The sequence below is a fragment of the Mobula hypostoma genome, chromosome 11 (assembly GCF_963921235.1).
Source record: "Mobula hypostoma chromosome 11, sMobHyp1.1, whole genome shotgun sequence".
Taxonomy (NCBI): domain Eukaryota; kingdom Metazoa; phylum Chordata; class Chondrichthyes; order Myliobatiformes; family Myliobatidae; genus Mobula; species Mobula hypostoma.
This window is the reverse complement of record NC_086107.1, coordinates 38,534,565-38,556,912: the sequence shown is the minus strand read 5'-3', so window position 1 is coordinate 38,556,912 and position 22,348 is coordinate 38,534,565. Positions and strand designations below refer to the sequence as shown.

The following is a 22,348-nucleotide window of genomic DNA, read 5'->3' as shown; positions in this document are numbered from 1 at the left end:
GTGGGTGGAAGTTAGGAATAGGAAGTGGTCAATAACTCTACTGGGTGTTTTTTATAGAGCACCCAATAGTAACAGGGACATCGAGGAGCAGATAGGGAGACAGATTCTGGAAAGGTGTAATAATAACAGGGTTGTTGTGGTGGGAGATTTTAATTTCCCAAATATTGATTGGCATCTCCCTAGAGTGAGGGGTTTAGATGGAGCAGAGGTTGTTAGGTGTGTCCAGGAAGGTTTCTTGACACAATATGTAGATAAGCCTATAAGAGGAGAGGCTGTACTTGATCTGGTATTGGGAAATGAACCTGGTCAGGTGTCAGGTCTCTCAGTGGGAGAGCACTTTGGAGATAGTGATCACAATTCTATCTCCTTTACCATAGCATTGGAGAGGGATAGGAACAGACAAGTCAGGAAAGCGTTAATTGGAGTAAGGGGAAATACAAGGCCATCAGGCAGGAACTTGGAAGCATAAATTGGAAACAGATAATCTCAGAGATACGTACGGAAGAAATATGGCAAACGTTCAGGGGATATTTGCGTGGGTTCTGTGTAGGTACGTTCCAATGAGACAGGGAAAGAATGGTATGGTACAGGAAGGGCCTGTTTGTGCTGTAGGTTCTCTATGTTCTATGTTCTAATATTCTGTGTTCAAAAAGCATTAGGAAGATTAATGGTGCCAAGAAGATGTAATGGGGAGGTTCACAGGATAGGTAAAAGAGGTAAGAGGTACTAAAAGCACATATTACTGACAATTACAAACAGAAATAAGCAAATAAAATTCTATCTACCCTGTACTGCTAAAACTAGGGCCAATGGAGTTGACTAGATGTGCAGGCTGTGGTTGGTGTGAGCTGGAAGGTCCAAATACAAGACCTCTCTAGTGTCTTGGTTCAATAGTATATTAAACACACTTGGAGTTAAAGGTGAGGCTAGCTCATACTGTTGACCATTACATTGCAGCATATATGTGGTTTTTCTTAGTAGCTACTGGCTTCCTATGTAACATATTCTCGCCTAAAAGCTGAATATTTAGTTCCAGTTAGCAACATCAGTCAAAAACAAGCAGTTTTCCAAATGCAGCTATCAGTGCACAACAGAAAGAGAACAAAAAAGCAAATGTAATTTATTTTTTATAATCATTGTGTCTGACAATTCCAATATAATAGTGTGTATTGGTTAAACATTTGCTGCTGGGTTCATCCAAGTCCAGTCATTTATCATAGTCTACCGTCTCTTTCTATTGTGACATCAGGCTGTTTTGACACAAAACGTTTGCTCCAGCCAGCAGATTTAAAGCACAAGACATAATAATAAGGGTAGATGAAGATATCCCACAATATATAAAGTTCTGTTAAGTTTTATCTCAGCACAGAATCAAGGTTGATGTTTACACATTGTACATGTGCAGAAACAAGAGTATATGTCACTTTCTATCCAGTTGTTAAATCAGGAGCAGCAATCTTTGTTTTTTCCTTCCACCTCGTATTCCTCTTATACATACTTTGTAAAACAATGAGACATCAGCCACAACATTAAAAGAGGATCATATTTTGGGATTTCCTGGACTGCATGAAATAGTGCTATAGCAAATAGTCCACTTATATACTTGAGGCATGATTATATATTGAATTTATTTACTGCCCTGTGTTAACACAGTGATAGCGACTTGGAGAGTTTTTATGGTCATCTCACGTCTCACTTGGTTGGTCTGAAAGTATTTTGAATATTCTGTTTTTTTCTCTATTAAATAACATAATTGTTATGTGAATCCCAGATGTTAAATTTTAGTCTGAGAATATTAATGGCAATCTGGTGATTCACAAATTTTTGGATTTTAACTGGCTTGTCTGCAAAACAATGTGTTCTAGCTTGCTTCCTGATGCAAGTACTTTGCTTATATGACTTGTAAACAGCTTACCATAAGACATAGGAGCAGAATTAGGCCACTCAGTTCATCAAGTCTGCTCCAGAACTTGGTTCATTTTCAGTTTAAAATCCACGTTGCATGAATCTTGCATTGAGAATTTACTCCAGCATTACATTCCCTTCTCTCTCAATGCCAGTTTAAAACAGCCTGCCAAACGAAACAATATAAATGAAGCCCATGCTGCAGAAACAGTGGTAGCTCTTAAAATGTAGGAAAAAGCTCAAATTCTATCTCATGACTACAGAAAGAATAATATTTTCCCAAAAGTAGATCAAACAAGTTGTATGGATCGGAGTGCTCAGTTTGGACAGTTGACTTCCTAGCACGATGGCACAGTGGTGGAGCCAGTAAAGCTTCTGCCCTACAGCTCCAGCAGCCAGGGTTTGATCCTGGCCTCCAGTGCTTTTATTTATTTAGAGATACCGCACGGTCCACCGAGCCCGAGTTGGACAACCACACCCATGTGACCAATTGTCCTACTAACCCATACGTCTTTGGAATGTGGGAGGAAACCCACGCGGTCACGGGGAGAACATACAGACTCCTTACAGACAGAAGCAGGAATTGAACCTGGGTCACTAATGCTGTAATAGTGTAACGCTAATCACTACACCACCATGATGTTGGTGTTTCGTTTGAGCATTCTTCCTATCTCAAAGAGAGCAAAATATGAAATACATAAATACATAAAACAGTAGTACCTACAATGTACCCTGGGGATAAGAGTGCTATTGGAATTAGCATTATTTAAAGATAAATATTATATGGGACAGTCAGATGGTTTTGTGAGGGGCAGGATGTGCCACATGAGCCTAATTTTTTTTTCCCAGGAGATGGCAAAACAAATTGATGAAGGCAGAGTGGTGGATGTGGTGTATATGGACAGGGCTGCTTTGAATTGGTAGTCTGGACCGTATTCAGGGATTCATCTTCGAATCTGGATGAGTATGCTGCAGTTGTTAAAACTTGTGTGGATGAGTGCTGTACATTCCCAAACCAAAAGCCATGGATGAACCAGGAGGTACCTCATCTGCTGAAGGCCAGATCTGTGGCCTTCAAATCTGGCAACCCAGCTCTGTACCAGCAAACTAGGTATGACTTGCAGAGGGCTATTTCAAGGGTGAAGAGACAATTTTAAACGAGGCGACATCAGATGTACGACAACACTGGCAGGGTTTGCAAGACATTACTTCCTTCAAAGCAAAACTCAATAGCATGAATAAACACTCACAACAAGCTGGAGGAACTCAGCAGGTCGGGCAGCATTGGTGGAAAAGATCGGTCGACGTTTTGGGCCGGAACCCTTTGTCAGGACTGTAGAGGGAAGGGGCAGAGGCCCTATAAAGAAGGTGGGGGTGGGGTGGGAAGGAGAAGGCTGGTAGGTTCCAGGTGAAAAACCAGTAAGAGGGAAGATAAAGGGGTGGGGGAAGGGAAGCAGGGAGATGATAGACAGGAAAGGTGAAGAAAGAATAGGGGAAAACACAATGGGTAGTAGGAGGTGGAACCAAGAGGGAGGTGGTAGGCAGCTGGGGGAGGGGACAGAGTGACATAGGGATAGGGGAAGGGAGGGGGAGGGAATAACTGGGAGTTGGAGAATTCTATGTTCATAGCAAGGGGCTGGAGACTACCTAGACGGTATATGAGGTGTTGCTCCTCCAACCTGAGATTAGCCTCATCATGGTGGTAGAGGAGGCCATGTATGGACATATCTGAATGGGAGTGGGAAGCAGAGCTGCAGTGGGTGGCTACTGGTAGATCCTGTCTGTTTTGGCAGACAGAGCGGAGGTGCTCGACGAAGCGGTCCCCCAATCTGCGTCGGGTTTCACCGATGTAGAGGAGGCCGCACCGGGAGCACCGGATACAATAGATGACCCCAACAGACTTGAGTCTCCTCTACATCGGTGAAACCCGACGCAGGTTGGGGGACCGCTTCGTCGAGCACCTCCGCTCTGTCCGCCAAAACACACAGGATCTCCCAGTAGCCACCCACTTCAACTCTGCTTCCCACTCCCATTCGGATATGTCCATACATGGCCTCCTCTACTGCCATGATGAGGCTAAACTGAGGTTGGAGGAGCAACACCTCATATACCGTCTAGGTAGTCTCCAGCCCCTTGGTATGAACATAGAATTCTCCAACTCCCAGTAATTCCCTCCCCCTCCCTTCCCCTATCCCTATGTCACTCTGTCCCCTCCCCTAGCTGCCTACCACCTCCCTCTTGGTTCTACCTCCTACTACCCATTGTGTTTTCCCCTATTCTTTCTTCACCTTTCCTGCCTATCACCTCCCTGCTTCCCTTCCCCCACCCCTTTATCTTCCCTCTTACTGGTTTTTCACCTGGAACCTACCAGCCTTCTCCTTCCCACCCCACCCCCACCTTCTTTATAGGGCTTCTGCCCCTTCCCTCTACAATCCTGACAAAGGGTTCCGGCCCGAAACGTCGACCGATCTTTTCCACGAATGCTGCCCAACCTGCTGAGTTACTCCAGCTTGTTGTGAGTGTTGCTTTGGCCCCAGCATCTGCAGATTATTTTGTGTTTTCAACAGCATGAATGGCAGCAATGTTCCACTACCAGATGAACTCAATGCCTTCTATGCCCACTTTGAAAGGGAGAATACAACTGCAGCTGTGAAGATCCCTGCTGCACCCAGTGATCCTGTAATCTCTGTCTCGGAGACCGATGGTAGGCTGTCTTTAAAGAGGGTGAACCCTCGCAAGGTGGAAAGCCCCAACAGAGTACCTGGTACTGCTCTGAAAACTTGTGCCAACCAACTGGCAAGAGTATTCAAGGACATTTTCAACCTCTCACTGCTAAGGGCGGAACTTCTCACTTGCCTCAAAAAGGCAACAATTATACCAGTGCCTAAGAAGAATAATGTGAGCTGTCTTAATGACTATCGCCCAGTAGCACTCACATCTACAGTGATGAAGTTCTTTGAGAGGTTGGTCGTGACTAGTCTGAACTTCTGCCTCAGCAAGGACCTGGACCCACTGCAGTCTGCCTATTGCCACAATAGGTCAACAGCAGGTGCAATCTCAATGGCTCTTCACATGGCCTTAGACCACCTGGACAGTAGAAATACCTATGTCAGGATGCTGTTCATTGATTATAACTCAGCAATTAACACCATCATTCGCACAAACCTGATTGAGAAGTTGCAGAATCTGGACCTCTGTACCTGTCTCTGCAATTGGATCCTTCACTTCTTAACTGGAAGACCACAACCTATGTGGATTGGTGATAGTATCTCCTCCTCACTGATGATCAATACTGGTGCACCTCAGGGATGCATGCTTAGCCCACTGCTCTACTCCCTCTATACCCATGACTGTGTGGCTAAGCCCAGCTCAAATATCATCTATAAATTTGCTGATGATACAACTATTGTTGGTAGAATCTCAGGTGGTGTACAGGAGTGAGATATACCAACTAGTGGAGTGGTGTCCCAGCAACAACCTTGAACTCAATGCCAGTAGGATGAAAGAGCTGAATGTGGATTTCAGGAAGGGTAAGACGAAGGAACACATACCAATCCTCATAGAGATATCAGAAGTGGAGAGAGTGAGCAGCTTCAAGTTCCTGGGTGTCAAGATCTCTGAGGACCTAATCTGGTCCCAACAAATCGATGCAGCTATAAAGAAGGCAAAACAATGACAATACTTCATTAGGAGTTTGGAGAGATTTGGTATGTCAACAAAAACACTCAAAAACTTCTATACATGTACCATGGGGAGCATTCTGACAGGCTGCTTCACTGTCTGGCATGGGAGGTGGGGGCTGGAGCTACTGTACAGGACCAAATGAAGCTGCAGAGGGTTGTAAATTTAGTCAGCCCAGTCTTGGGTACTACCCTACAAAGTATCTCCCAGGACATCTTCATGGAGCGGTGTCTCAGAAAGGCAGCATCCATTATTAAGGACCCCTAACACCCACAGCATGCCCCTTACTCATTACCATCGAGTAGGAGGTACAGAAGCTTGAAGGCACACACTCAGCGATTCAGTAACTGCTTTTTCCCCCTGCCATCTGATTTTTAAAATATATATTATTTGTTTTCACATGATTTTTAATCTTCTCAATATACATATACCGCAACTGATAATTCATGACACATGCTGGTGATATTAAACCTCATTCTGATTCTTTAGTGAGGTATTTAACAGTGTTCCCCATAGTAGGCTCATCAGGAAGTTTATAAGGCATGGGATACATGGAAGCTTGGCTGCGTGGATTGAAATTTGGCTTGCGCACAGAATGCAGAGGATGGTGGTAGATGGATCATATTTTGCCTGGAGGTCAGTGATTTGTGGTGTTCCACAGGGATCTGGAAGAATAGAAGGACCTTGGGTTCCAAGTCCATAGGTGGCTCAAAGTTGTTGCACAAGTTGATAGGGCTTTTGAGAAGATGTATGGTATGCTGGCCTACATTATTCAGGGGCAGAGTTTAAGAGCCACAAGATCATGTTGCAGCTCTATAAAACTCTGATTAGACCACACTTGAAGTATTGTGCTCAGATCTGGTCATTTTATAGGAAGGACACAGAACTTTTCGAGAAATTGCAGAGGAGATTTATCAGAGTGCTGCCTGGGGTAGAGAACATTGCTAATATGGAAATGCTGAAAGAGCTAGAGCTTTTCTCTTTGGAGTGACGGAGTTTGAAAGGTGACTTGATAGAGGTGTATAAGGTTAATGAGAAGAATAGAGAGTGGACAGTCAGCACCTTCTCATGGAATGCACTGCCAGGGGAGCTTATAACAATTGCTCTAACAGGGATATTTAAGAGACTCTTATATAGGCACATAGAAGGTTATAGGCTGTGTAGAAGGGAATGTTCGGATTGAACGTGAAGTAGGTTTATATAGAGCAGACTGAAAGGCCTGTATTTTGCCATATAGTTCAATGTTCGAGAAATGATTTGTTTCCACATTCCAACAATAAATTGTCTACAGTTCACTGTGGAGATACTGAGAAGCAATACTAGGCTTCAAACTGGTTAACAGTCTAATATATTTAGAATTATACTGACATGTGATGCGAAATTTGTTGTTTTTTGCCAGTACAGTGCGAAGACATAAAATTAATAACAAATATAAATAGTGCAGTTAAAAGGCATAATTAGGTAGTGTTCATGGACTATTCTAACAACAAAGGGGAAGAACAAGTTCAGAGCTCTGGGGCCCAGGACTACACCCTGGCAGAGACTGAGTGGCTTCTTCATACAGTGGCAAGCAAAAGTTTAGGCACCACTGGTTGGAATTTCTGTTACTGTGAATAGTTAAGTGAGTAGAAGATGAACTGATCTCCAAAAGTCATAAAGTTAAAGATGAAACATTCTTTTCAACATTTTAAGCAAGATGAGTGTATTATTTTTGTTTTGTACAATTTTAGAGTGAAAAAAAGAAAAGGAGCACCATGCAAAAGTGTGAGCACCCCAAGAGATTTGAGCTCTCAGATAACTTTTAAGAAGTTCTCAGACCTTAATTAGCTTGTTAGGGCTATGGCTTGTTCGCAGACATCGTTAGGAAAGGCCAGGTGATGCAAATTTCAAAGCTTTATAAATACCCTGACTCCTCAAACCTTGTCCCAACAATCAGTAGCCATGGGCTCCTCTAAGCAGCTGCCTAGCACTCTGAAATTAAAATAAATGATGCCCACAAAGCAGGAAAAGGCTATAAGAAGATAGCAAAGCGTTTTCAGGTAGCTATTTCCTCAGTTCGTAATGTAATTAAGAAATGGCAGTTAACAGGAACGGTGAAGGTCAAGTTGAGGTGTGGAAGTCCAAGAAAACTTTCCGGGAGAACTGCTTGTAGGATTGCTAGAAAGGAAAATCAAAACCCCGTTTGACTGCAAAAGACTTCAGGAAGATTTAGCAGACTCTGGAGTGGTGGTGCACTGTTCTACTGTGCAGCGACACCTGCACAAATATGACCTTCATGGAAGAGTCATCAGAAGAAAACCTTTCCTGCGTCCTCACCACAAAATTCAGCGTCAGAAGTTCGCAAAGGAACATCTAAACAGGCCTGATGCATTTTGGAAACAAGTCCTGTGGACTGATGAAGTTAAAATAGAACTTTTTGGCTGCAATGAGCAAAGGTATGTTTGGAGAAAAAAGGGTACAGAATTTCATGAAATAAACACCTCTCCAACTGTTAAGCACGGGGGTGGATTGATCATGCTTTGGGCTTGTGTTCCAGAATGAATTCAATTAAATACCAGCAAGTTCAGGAAACAAACATCACACCATCTGTAAAAAAAAAAGCCAAAAATGAAAAGAGGACGGCTTCTACAACAGGATAATGATCCTAAACACACCTCAAAATCCACGATGGACTACCTCAAGAGGCACAAGCTGAAGTTTTTGCCATGGCCCTCACAGTCCCCCGACCTGAACATCATTGAAAATCTGTGGATAGACCTCAAAAGAGCAGTGCATGCAAGACAGCCCAAGAATCTCACAGAAGTAGAAGCCTTTTGCAAGGAAGAATGGGTGAAAATCCCCAAACAAGAACTGAAAGACTCTTAGCTGGCTACAGAAAGTGTTTACAAGCTGTGATACTTGTCAAAGGGGGTGTTACTAAGTACTGACCATGCAGGGTGCCCAAACTTTTGCTTTGGGCTCTTTTCCTTTTTTGTTATTTTGAAATTGTAAAAGATGGAAATAAAAAAGTAATCTTACTTAAAATATCAAGGAAATGTGTCATCTTTAACTTTATGCCTTTTGGAAATCAGGTCATCTTTTACTCGCTTAGCTATTCACAGTACCAGAAATTTTGACCGGGGTGCCCAAACTTTTGCATGCCACTGTAGATATTAGTGATGGTACCTGCTGTCTCCTCTCTTTGTTTAACTTCACAGCTCTTTCCCTGCCTGCAGATGCGCACTGATGAGCTTTTAACCATGGTGATGAGAGAGACTACCTGATGGGGCTGCTGGCAGACCCCAATAGTAGCCTCTTGGTACCAAGAAGTGGGTGCTTTCATTATTGAGAGAGCACCTGCAGAAGGCAGGGATCCATTCCCTCTTTTTTGCAGAGCAGAACATAGTGAGCCAATGCCTTAATTAGAGGGGGGAGATTACCAGTGACTGTTGGGATTGGAAATGAACAATACTCTGTGGAATAGCTCAGTACTGTCTATGTCAAACTAAATCAAAGCAGGTCTGAAGTGGTTATTGGTTAAATAGACTTATCACTTTATACACTAGATCTACATTAAAAAATAATTGCTACCAGAAATGATTTATAATTTTAGAATTCCAATAACAAAACATTATTGATTTGTGAGATTAATAATACAAGGCTTCAATATTGGGAATTAACTTTAGCAGTCTAATATATTTAGAAAAATAGAAACAGAAGGTACAGTAGGTAATGACTACTGATATGACCATCAGCAATCCAGAAATGAAATCAATGTGGAGAAGTAAAAGGCAGGGTTATATTTGATATAAATATGAAAATAATATAAAGAAATTGATTGGAGGAAAGTAAAAGTTCAATTGGATGGGATGAATACCTGGAGAACAAGCACAACACAACTTGAAAATGATGATTTAGATGATTTAAAGGGGGTGTTCTTTAATGACTGTGATGTAATATGTCCCTGGGGTCTCAACTTTCATTGTGTGTTACTAACAGCAAAAGGATAAATGAATGTCTAAAGAGGCACAGCCACATTTGTGGATGGGAAGACAAATACATAAAGGGATGTGGATGGATTTAAGTGTGTGGGATCATAAGATTCAAGGAGTAACAAATGCTCATACAATATACAAAGCCCTTTGGCTTTTATGCTTTTAAATCAACATCCATCTGCTCATTTCATACCCTTTAAATCTGCCTTCTCCCATCTACAATTCTTATTGTGTCTCATAGCTTAGTTACTAAAATTGAAGGTGAAAGCTCAGGTTCCTTGGAACACCATCTCTCTCACAATCCCCTACTATCATTCAATGTGTCATTCTAGTGAATTTACTCTAAATAATTTTCAAAGACATTCAACTTGGTCACCTTGGAGCAGCTTGTACTTTGTGTACTATCAATACGTATATTAAACTGACTAATTATTTGTAATATTGTGATCAATAATAATCTTTTGAGCAGGAAGAGGAAACCTGATTATAACCTGTAGTTTGAATTTTATCAAATGTAGGACACAAATCTGTTGCTGAGGCTTAACTGATATAAAGGCTTAACTTAAAAGTATTTTTACCATAATTTTACTTTCAATGCCTATATTTATAAAGTAAAAAATCCTTTCATGATATTTTAATGAGCCAGATGTATATCCTGCACTCCTTAAATTTATACTGATTTGTTCAAATATACAGGTTGATGTGATCAATGTACTAAAATATTTCTGCTTTTCCTTCAGTAAACTTGGTATGTGTCCCTGTTTTTCCCTCCAGCCCAAGTCTTCCTGAGTTCTATTCCTTCCCATCTTAGAGTCTATTACATTTCCAATTTTGTAGCATTGGCTTTGAAAGAAGAACTAGAAGGAGCAATTAAATAATATTAGTTGCATTCCCTTGCATTAACAGTACAGTACTTAAGTATTTAAAAATATCGTGAATCACAGAATATGCAGATGACTGGATCTAAATGTTAATGAACAGTCATGGACAAGTACTTGCAAATAGTATTTACTAACTAATTGAGTTTAGGCTTCCCGAGGATTCCTGACCCTTAATACAAAAGTGGAATGAAGAGCTTATTCAAGAATGACTGTCATTGACTTCAAAGTACGCTGAAATTGGCAAAGAAGGCTGATTATGTGTCTATATGAAACAGGTTCAATTTTCTATAAATAAATTCTTCCTTCTTTGTGAATGGTAATTTCTGCCCATATCGATTGTAAGTGATTAAGCGTTAGATCTTCAGATTATGAATAAACTTACATAAAAGTTTCCATACTAGGGGTAGTGGAGGTATAATTTGTCCATCTGTGCTGATCACCCCATCCTTGACTAAGCTGTTCCACCGTGAACATGATCTGTTATGAGTCAACGTGATGCTTTCAGATCAGGTCATGCAAAGCACATACCTCAGCCGCACTGCTCAGGTGTGTTTCTGGGGTACAGGGGCTAGCAACCCTTGTGCCCGTTATGTTCTATCGCTGAGCAGCAGTGAACCATCTGATTGGCCTATAAGAGTTCTCTTTGGGAACTAGTTGACTTGACCAGCATTTCTGATCTGGCTATTGTTCACGATGGCACTTAATTAAAAAAAATGTCTTCGGCAAGAGTTGAGCTTTAACCTCCAAGGTATTAAAAATCATGAGTGAAGCAACTTGTTCTAGATTTCAGTTTGTCAATGCAGACTTAATAGGAGAAAAATTGAGAGGAGCTCATGTGCTTCCAGTTTTTGTTGATATTTTCCTACAGTTGCTACTTTCTGTAAATTTCAGAATAAAGGATACGTGGACCCAGTTTCTGGAATCAAAAGGTTTACATTTTGTTTCCCCTCCAAATAAGCTCCTCATTTGGCTCATTTTGATATTGCTCAGACTGATCTCAGTTTCCTCTAGCCAATGCAAAAGAGTAAACATCTCATCCATCTTGCTATGGCTGGGACAATCCAAGGTCACAGATAAACTTGAATTGTTTGCATTGTTAAAATGGAATTTCTCCCTTCAGTTGTTTTAAAAGTTCCTTTGCCTGCCTTCAATTCAACCCTGTCATTAAAAGAATAAACATAGCCACATTGTACAAATTACAAAAAGTCACATTTAGCGCTCATTGTTTTATAAGCACTTTAGTATAAACAAGTCATAAAACTCAATGCCACACGAAGCAATATACATAGAGCTGTTGGTGGAAAAAATTAGTGACTTTGCATTTAATTCAACAAAGAACTACACAAGATCAGTATTTTACAAAGCAGATGAATGATATATACAGACTTTACAAATTAAATATGTGCAAATTGAGGCTACTATTTGTCAATCTTTAGCAAGGTCATAAGATGCAAATGGTGGAAACTGTTTGCCAATCTATCCATGCTAATAAGAAAATATGGACATTTTAGTTGATTTTAGCCTCCAGGAAATGCACACTTATTTTCTTTCCCTGTGCATGATAAATCTTTTGGTCCCATATGCAATGACTACTATGTGAAATGTATAATTTGCTAGTGCTCCTTAAAACAGTTAAAATTGGGCAGAGAATTGTAACCAAATTAAGCCATATATACACTTTTTTCAAAAATACAAAACGTAATAAACATATAAACATGCTATAAAGACACCACAGAAACATATCACAAGCTACATAAAAGTTAAAATTTTTCCACTAAATAATGTGAAAGTGTTAAAAGGTGGAATAAATTCTCCATTAGGTAACACAAACATTCTCCAAATGCTTTTTCAAAAATAAGTATGAACTGTAAAAAAAATAAGAAACCATTAAATTTTAGTGTGCAAAACCTCTTTAAATATCAAGGTAAGCTACCAAAAAACATTTATTTACATACTCTACAGAAATGCAACCGAAATGAACTGATCATTAATGACTACATTAATTGTGAGTGTACTGCACTCTCTGCCTCATAGCTTTAAGTGCAAACATTCCAATGCAGTTCTGATGTGGTATATTTTAAAAACTTGAGTACTGCTGAGATAGGTCTTTGTTTTACTTTAGATATTGATATACAATAAAATACAAAATGTTATGTTACAAATTAATTTTGAGGGTTGTAAAATCATGCTATCCAGAACATTTCAGGACTTAAAATGACTATAAGCTGCATGCAAATCTATGAAAGCAAAGATCTCATTTATATTACATTATATTAAGGTCTTTAGTGGTTGAAGTTTACATTTCACATTGTTAAAGAGCGATGCGATGTGTTAAGATGTCAGTGCAAGTTTCCCGTGCTGAAGCAGTTTCCCAGATCCTTCTGCTGAACAATTGGTGGTCTTTGTCTTAATTTACTGATGTATTCTTTTGACACCCTTATCTTTTTATTTTCTTAGAGGTTGTAGGGCTTTAATCTCCTGTGGCTGGTTTGATCCTTCATGATCCTTTTAAAATGTATCTTGTTAGGCATCTGAAATGCAGTTCTGGATTTTGTCCATCCACTGCTGTGCAATCTGCACATCTTGTGCACAGAAATTATAAACACGTTTATTTGTCTTTAGCTGTATTAGAAAGAGAAAAAAAACTTGTAATTCAACTGAAAACATCCTAAGCACTCAAATTTTTAAAAAAATGACTTGTTTTTTCCAAATTCTAGTTTGTATACATGCTTTTAGTGATTGCATACAGTAATATGACTGACATTCAACGCTTCTAGATTTAGGGAGATGCATTAAGGGACTAGTATAGCCAAAAGTATTGTCTAAGAAGAACAAGACTTATGATATCTCATAATTAGCTAAATTCTTTATCACAGTTTTACTCTTAATTACTTGATATCATTTCCATTTACCAAAAATAGAGCATATTGTAATAAATCTAATTTACCAATGAAGTTAAGTACAAATTATCTCACAGGTTAGCTTGAATTCGTAAATATAATTTAATGCTTTCCAAGTACAAGTATTTGAAGAGGTTTTTAATTGGTTGCTTTTAAAAAAGGTAATTATTTTATTTCAAAAACACATGAATACCAACACTAATAATGTGCAACTGAAGAACAGTAGTAAGCTTTATGTCAATATATCTTACAAATTAAATATATTTTGATTGACTGATTTGACCTTTAGATTTATTGTTCAATGCTCCTTTATAGTACTAATGAAACAAACTACACATTTAGAGAAGTGAGAGGTACCCAATAATTTGGCTTTAACTTTAAGTACACCCACAAAAATATAATACAAATAAATTATGCAATTTACTGGGATTCTAATTGTGTTTCATCCCTCTATAAAATAAAGGAATAATCTATGGTTGTAATACACACAAGATGCTGGAAGAACTCAGCAGGTCAGGCAGCATCCGTAGGAAGGAATAAAAAGTTGACATTTCAGGCTGAGACCATATGTTGACTGTTTATTCCTTTCCATAGATGCTGACTGACCTGTTGAGTTCCTCCAGCATTTTGTGTGTATAACTCAGGATTTCCAGCATTTGCAGAATATCCTGTGTTTATTATCTATGTACCTAATGAAAACCAGTCTGCAAGTATTTTAACTCCAGTAGTCAATCTTCTTAGCAAGTAGAACCCAAAAAGTTAGTGAACTTTTGCACTCTCAGAAACAATCACTTACTTAAAAGATAAATTTTTTATTGCTAGCCTAACTAAAAAAATAAAAGAACCTGTGATTTGTATGGAGAATTTTAATAACATCAGTTTAATGAGAAGGCATTAGGTATTTTCTACTCCCAGCAGTCACAATCAACAAAGAATGTCTCCTGATCGTGCAATGAAATCTGACTATGCATTAATAATGATATTTTACTAATGGTCAGAAGGAATAGACCTAATGGAAGTATAATTTTAGTTTTCTCATTGGCACATATTCTGGGAAACAGAGATGCTATTTAAAACAGAACTAAATGAGTCAAAGTTGATAACCTACACTACCAAGATTAATGCTCTAAACACCAAACAGACTTATCAACCAGATATCCAAAGTGAAGGGTAAATCTGACAATATTCAGGTTTGGAGATGCACCCTGTTTACTCTTATTGTTTACTTAAGAGGCTTTTCAGCTGTGCATAGCAGAAAGGTGATGTAACTTATTTTTCGCAGCAGCAATGTGTTCTGTATCCTTGCGGGATTTCAGCAGTGCATATTAGATTGATGATGTAATCTAATTCCATTTCAGATGTGAGATTTTAAAATGAATCTTGTTGGTTTTGTGGATTTAATGCCATGGTGGCTTTTTAACAAGATTACTGCTGAAAATTCATGACCATACTTCATAGGAGAACAAAGACAGACCAGAGAGGAAGAGAACAACAAATCTTGAATAGCTGTATAGCGAATGGTTCAGGATGTAAAGAACGAGCAGCAGAAAATAGTTTACTTAGGATAGGGAGAAAAATTAAGGGCGGAGTAACTGAAATGTTTACCTACACCACGCAGAGCCTCGAAATTATAAGCTTTTGGGACTTAATATTCAAGTGGGTAGCATTTGTGTAGTCACAAATCAAGAATCCTAGTATCACACACAAAATTCAAATTTGCTACTTCTCCAAGAAGAGTATTTTAAAGGAATTATGGGTCAAGATGGCATAATCAATTGTCATGAAACATGTCAGAACCAACAAAATGGCAAGTATGAAGGTTTTGCTGAGGGATCAGCAAGAGCTGGGAAGTAAATTAAAAGAAGATCTCACTGATGAAAACCTCAAGGCCCTGTACTAATTGAGACAGTGATAGACAGATAAGATGTGTAAACGTGGAATAGTAGTGTTAATATTGTGTCCCTGTAGTAAAAGTAAATTGGGCAGTGGAATGGATTTCAAACTAGGGAAAAGGAAGGGAGTCTGTTTCGACAATGGTAGATTGATCAGAAGGCAAAATCCAATGTAACAATAATTCAGTGGATTAAAAATTAGCCCAGGGCATAAACAAAGAGGTTAATAGGACCTCTTTGTTTAGTGACTGGGGCTTGTAGGGCTTAGGACTTAGCCCATTACTTTTTGTCATTTATATTAATAACTTGGATTTCAATATTAAGCCATGATTATATAGTTACCAAAATAATTTGTGAGAGTAGTTGCACAAAGTTAAAATGAGCTGATTTTGGGGAAGGACACCAAAGTGGCAAATGGGATTCAGTCCTGAAAAGTACAAGGTAATGCTTCTCAGGAGGGAAACCATGACAAGGCAATAGGGAATAAATAGAAGGTCACCATGAAAATGTATAGGAGTGCATGGCTAAAGATTCTGGAAGGTAGGACATCAGGAGGATTATTTAAGAAGGTGCATGGATATTTGCCTTTAGTATACCAGGCCACAGTTACAAGAGAAAAGAGAACATATTGGAACTGCATTAAACATTAACTAGGTCAACATTTATCATACTACTAGGATATAATAACACTAGAGATGGTACAGAGGAAATTTATGAGCACGTTACAAGCAATGAAGGGGAAATTTAATCGAATGCATAAAACTGAGAGGCAAAGACCAGGCGAAAAGGAATAACTCATTTCTTTTAGCTGCAATAACTCTGGAACTTGGATTTAAACTTGCTTATAGATTTACTAGAAGAGAATTGAAAAATATATTTTTTCACATAATGTCCTAAGTGGGCACTTTGGTATTTTTCATGGATTCAATCAGTCAACCCCTGCTTTAGTGCAGTTGCTGATCTGACAATGACTCAAAATCTTTCGGGTTTATATCAAGGAGATATTACAACATACTGATTTGGCAATTTCTACACGAAAATATACTCTAGAATTTATGTCCTGTATGTTTATAACACCAATGGCTCCTAAGTTACAGAAAGAATCAACTTAACTATGGCTTTTAGACTAAATGTATTTTTTAGACTTCAACATCAATGATAAGCACTGAATGTAAAAAGTGTAAGATATATTTACACAGAAACAGAGCTTGGCAGTTTTACTTGACTTTTATGGATGCGAACATAGTTTAAAAATTCTACAAGGTAGCAGCCAAAGTGCAAACACTTCAGGTTGGATTTCAAATTTGTTCTGTTGAAATAAAGAGTTTTATACTTTTAAACCATATAGTAAACTATTTTAACAAGAAGTGCTTGGTCCCAAGTCCTTCTCTCAAAGAGAGATTATGTTTCTACTTGTCCCAATAAACTAAAAATTAACAGCATTGCCTGGCACAGAAATACAATGTTATTTTGTTGTAAATTTCTAGTATTCTGAGTGGCATCGCAGCAACAATCTCAGTATGGAGAAGGATAGGAACTTACATCAAAGAATGCTCTTTCATTTGAATGCTTAGGCGCACCCAGAGTTGATGATGCTGGAAGAACTGACTCGACCTCAGCCAGATCAATGAATCCTCTGGGGTTCGTATCTTCACCACTATCATAGTACCGCAACTGGAGTAGAAAAACAAATAAATTAATGTTAAAATAGTGAGCATCAAAGTGAAAGCTCACCATCTTCAAGGAGCCAGTGAAACTTCCCTTGTGAAAACTTTTCTTTTTTCTGCTATTAGTTGTTCTGCAAGTGCTTTCTTTGTTTATCAACTGTAATGTCATCAAGCTGTCTAAGCAGCCAATGACATTAAGGAATTCTAATATTCACCAAGCCAAAAGAAAAACTTTAAAAAAACTTACACATTACAAAGCAAATATAACTGAGTGCAGCATATCATGCTTTTATTTTGCAATCTATTGGCCATTATAGTATTTGTGAGGGAATTAAAAATCAATAAGCAAAATAAGCTTTTTTTAAGTAGCAGTGAGTTTACAAAGTGGTGGGTGTCGAAGGCAAGTCCAACATTGGAGCAGTTAGAAAATCCCTGGTAAAAGTTGGCCAGCATGTTTGAGATTTCCTGTTTAGCCTAACTATCAATAACTTCATAGTGCTTAAGCTGAGAAACACCAAAAATTACAGCAAATTCTGGTACATTCACAATGGAATATTTACTCAAGTACAGGAAAACAGAAATCATGTTTAATTTATAATTTCCAATAAAAGATATCATAGAATAATACATAAAATTTTAAAGTTGCATTTACATCAATTGTCAATGCTGTACCTGATGTTTAGTTATATCTAGAACAAACCACCGAGGTTTCCATCCTTTTAGTAAAGCACCTCTCTTGTAAAGTACACCTTCAAATGATCTACAGAAATAGAAATAACAATGATTCAAAACCTGTACAAAAATCATTGCATATTTTTAAATAAGTTAAAGTAGCAGTTTAAAGAAGCATTTTTACATTTCCATCTCCTTTAGGTTAATACTTTATAGACTGGATAACTACATCGTTACTAATAAAGCCTTTTATGTGAAATGCTGATATATAGCTAATTATTCATTATTGGTGAAGGTCAACTAACTGAAGGTTAGTTTATAAAGAAGAGAACTGAGGGGATAGAATGTGACAAGTTCAAAATATTATCACACCTGTTCTCCACATCCTTTGAAGTAAATTGATTGTACAGAGTTGCTGCTCTCCTTGTATTTACTCCATTTGAGGGTGATGTAGTGGTGCTCCGATCATTCTCACCAATCCCACTGTCTGCCAAATGTAGCATGGACCTTCTTTGGAAGGACTGCACATTAGATGCCATGAGTGATGAAGTAACTCTCTGTTACAACAAAAAGTGAAAACTGAGTGTGAAAAGGAAAATCAGCATTCCAGAGCTTTTGGCAATACCTGGCCGATAGTCACCCTGTTACCTGACACAAATTCATATGGTTGCAAAGTAACCAAAGTTGGGAATTAAGTACTTTGTGGTGATCAGTATCCAGACAGGATAAATAAAATGAAAAATAAGGATACATGTCCTGATAACAAAGGATAGGATTAACACAGCAGAGGGGAAAAAGTCTTGACTCAGAAAATCAAAGAAATGAAATAAATTTGATCAGAAGTCAAAACAGCATGAAGTGGCAAATATTGGTGTATTAATTTAGTTCAATTACCTGATATCAGGAGCAGTGGGAATTAGGACTAGACAATCAAAGGGAAATCGTAATTGACAAATATGCATTAAGTTCTGTTTGAGCCAGTTGCCAGAAGAAAAAATAAGGGAACGTCAGTGGATGTGCTGTGCTTGGACCTTAAGAAGGTCTTTGATAAGGGCTCATGTTGAGACTATGCGGCTAATTTAGAGAACCTGTAATAGACAGATTATAAGAAATTGAAGGTTATAACGAGTTGGGTGCTACAGAGATTGGCTGTGGGGCTCCAGCTGCCCTCTGTCAATGATATAAATGATGACATAAAGCATAATGTGTCCAGGTTTGCTGATGATAATAAGTGGTAGTGAGTGTTGTGAGGAGTATACAGAGGGGCTTCACTGGAATAGAGACATGCTATATAAATGAGAGAGGACATGCAGATAGATTGTAAATTTGGCAAAAAATGTGAAACCATCCACATTGAAAAGCATGCAATGATGTTATTCAGTGAGACTTGGGTGTCTTAACCCATATATAATTTAATATTAACATGTTGATACTCAAGACAATTTGAAGGTTAGCAGCATACTGACCTTCCTTGCAGGTTTGATTACAAGTTTAAAACATCTTAAGCAATTATGGTGAACCCATGCTGGAGTATTACATCCAGACCAATTTTCCCTTCCAATGGAAGTACAGCGGATTCTGGTTAATTGGACCATTGCTTAATAGGGGCAGCCGTTTATCTGGGACAACTCTTAAAGTACAAAAAATAAATTGAGAAAATAACTGGGATTCCCTTAGTTATTTGGGATACTATGCCACTTAATTGGGATAAGAGATTTTGCAAAACAGTTTCTAACCAATGTCAGCCACTTGTATTTGCATGGCCGTTAGCTCAGATTGAACAGTTCTTAAATAGTATCATTTGCGTGTGTTAGTGTTCAAAGAACAGATATTTTTGTCATTGATACTTGGTGAGAAATAAGCAGTAAAAAAAATTGGAACTTTGTTGTTCACCACAGTTTCAAGCATTCAGGCTTGGAAGTATCAGAAACGGCCGGGAGTGAAAGTGAAATGATTTCATTACTTCAACAAGTTAGGAATTATGAAGAATTTGAAAGTATAGACAATCATCTTGAATGTTACAATGAAGATCGTAAAGATTTGGAAGATGCAATCGTCTAAAGCATTGTATGAAGGTAGTCCATTATCTGCACTGATTTTTATTCATTTACAGTTAATCATAAGAACATGGCAGATGAATTCCTCTGTCAATAACTATTAGGAACTAATGCACAGTTTTATAGCACGGTAGAGGTATTGGTAGCTTTCTAATTTGTTTTCTTTTAATTTCATTTAAATACATAACTTGTTACTCAAATAACTATTTAAAAAAATGCCGAAGAAGAGATAATGCCTAAGAAGAGTTGTGCGAGGTGCCTTAATGACTATCGCCCAGTAGCACTCACATCTACAGTGATGAAATGCTTTGAGAGATTGGTCATGGCCAGAATGAACTCCTGCCTCAGCAAGGACCCGGACTCACTGCAATTTTCCTAACACCACGAGAGATCTACGGCAGACGCAATCTCAATGGCTCTTCACATGGCCAGAGATCACCTGGACAATACAAACACCTATGTCAGGATGCTTTTCGTTGACTATAGGTCAGCGTTTAACACCATCATTCCCACAATTCCGACTGATAAGTTACAGAACCTGGGCCCCTGTACCTCCCTCTGCAATTAGATCCTTGGTTTCTTAACCGGAAGACCACAATCTGTGTGGATTAGTAATAATATCTCCTTCTTGCTGATGATCAACACTGGTGCACCTCAGGGGTGTGTGCTTAGCCCACTGCTCTACTCTTTATATGCACATGACTGTGTGACTAGGTATAGCTCAAGTTCCATCCGTAAATTTTCTGATAAAACAACCATTGTTGGTAGAATCTCAGATGGAGATGAGAGGATTTACAGGAGTGAAATGTACCAGCTAGTTGAGTGGTGTCACAACAACAACATGGCACTCAATATCAGTAGGGCGAAAGAGCTGATTGTGCACTCAAGAGGGCGAGACGAGGGAACATGTAGCAATCGTCATAGAGGGATCAGAAGCGTAATGAGCAAGTAATTTCAAGTTCCTGGGTGTCAAGGTAGCTGAGGACCTAACCTGATCCCAGAAAGAAGCTACAGAACGTTGCAAAATTAGACAGCTCCACCTTGGGTACTAGCCTCCATAGTTCCCAAGACATCTTCAAGGAATGGTGCCTCAGAAAGGCAACATCCATTATTAAGGATGCCCATCATCCAGGGAATGTCCTCCTCTCATTGTTATTGTCAGGAAGGAGGTACAGAGGCCTAAAGGCACACACTCAGCAATTCAGAAACAGCTTCTTCCCCTCTGCCATGATTCCTAAATAGACACTGAGCCCATGAACATTACCCCACTTTTTAAAAAATATATTATTATTTCTGTTTTTGCACTATTTTTAATCTATTCAGTATACACATGTATATACTTACAGTAAATTATTTACTTCTTCTTTCTATATTACTATGTATTGCATTGAACTGCTGCTGCTAAGTTAACAAATTTCATGACACATGCCGGTAATGATAAACCTGATTCCAATACTGATTATTTCCATGAAACTTCAGCTAATTGGAACAGCCATTTAATTGGGCCAAAATGTGCAGGTCCTGATGTATCCCAATTAATCTGAATCCACTCTATACACCTACTATAGTCACAGTGCAACAATGGTTCACCAGGTTGATTTTCTGGATGTTCTATGAGGAGAGGTTAAGTAGACTACGGCTATAATCTAGAGTACAGAGTAATAAAAGATCATCTCATGAAAACAGGGAAAGTTCTTATAGAGTTTACTGGGCAAGTCCAATGGTGCTGAGCTATCATAAAATGGTGGGAGTGAACAATTGGCCTCTAACTGTCTCTAGTTGCTATATTTTCAAACAACTGAACAGAAATATATAAAAGATGCAGACATGTCCATCATTCCAAATATGATTTACACTACAATATTTTAGGATTGAATTGACAAGTTCAATTTGCCAAGGATGCAAACGCAATAAAGCAATGGACCAACAAGGGTTATTTTCTTTCTCATATTTAGGTTTAGCCTACTTCACAATCAAGCTGCTTTCTATCAGGTCAATCACCATCAACCAAATCCACTGTTATTCCTTCGTCGCTGTACATGCATCAGTGGTTCATGGACTTCCACACTTGTGATCTTCAGTGTGAAAACTGGAACTAAGCAGGCCAAAAGAATTTGTATTCAATTGAGTGGTTCAACTTTGTTAAGAAGTTAAATTTAGTTAAGTCTTTTTAGTTTCATTTTTAAAATAATCTACAATATTTTAAATTGTGTATTTTTTTTCAAAAAATACTTAACTTTTCAGCATTTCTAAGTGGCAACTGTTACCTGTTGTAACTGCAAAACATAAAAATAATCGAAAGAAAAACAGGCCTGGGAAAAACATGTATACTTCATTCTTACTTTAGTGAGGCGTGCTCACATGACATTATGGCGTGATGACGTACGCCATTTATGCACTTGTACATATAACCCATAATCAATTATGTAAACAAAGAATGTTTAATCAAACAATATATCTCTACAATATTACTGAAATATTAAATTATACAACACTCCACCCTGCTGAGCTATAAACTCCAACTCAATATAGAATGTATCTCAACTTATAGACATATATACTGTATACAGTATACTATATATTACAGCTACTATATAGACATTCACAGTAAATTTTAAATTGTCCTATTCAGGCCTAAAGATTTAATTACTGTGAGGTTTTCTTACTCTTACGAGATAACGTCTTTCCTGATTGGGGGTGGGTCATTCTGCTTGGTAGG

At 38.4% G+C, this 22,348-nt stretch overlaps 1 protein-coding gene across 2 annotated transcripts in view; it reads right to left on the bottom strand.

Annotated features, from left to right (window-relative positions):
* Window positions 1-11,610: 11,610 nt before the first annotated feature.
* Window positions 11,611-22,348, bottom strand: part of sbf2 (SET binding factor 2) — a 569,459-nt gene continuing 558,721 nt past the window's right edge. Inside the window, exons 39-42 of one of the 2 annotated variants that reach the window (XM_063061848.1) lie at window positions 17,945-18,129; window positions 17,573-17,660; window positions 16,776-16,907; window positions 11,611-13,063 (exon numbers count right to left, since the gene is read on the bottom strand). In XM_063061848.1, the coding sequence (XP_062917918.1) occupies window positions 12,965-13,063; window positions 16,776-16,907; window positions 17,573-17,660; window positions 17,945-18,129 (504 nt within the window). In that variant the 3' untranslated portion in view covers window positions 11,611-12,964. The remainder of the gene's footprint in view (window positions 13,064-16,775; window positions 16,908-17,572; window positions 17,661-17,944; window positions 18,130-22,348) is intronic. The other variant, XM_063061849.1, reaches the window with a different exon arrangement.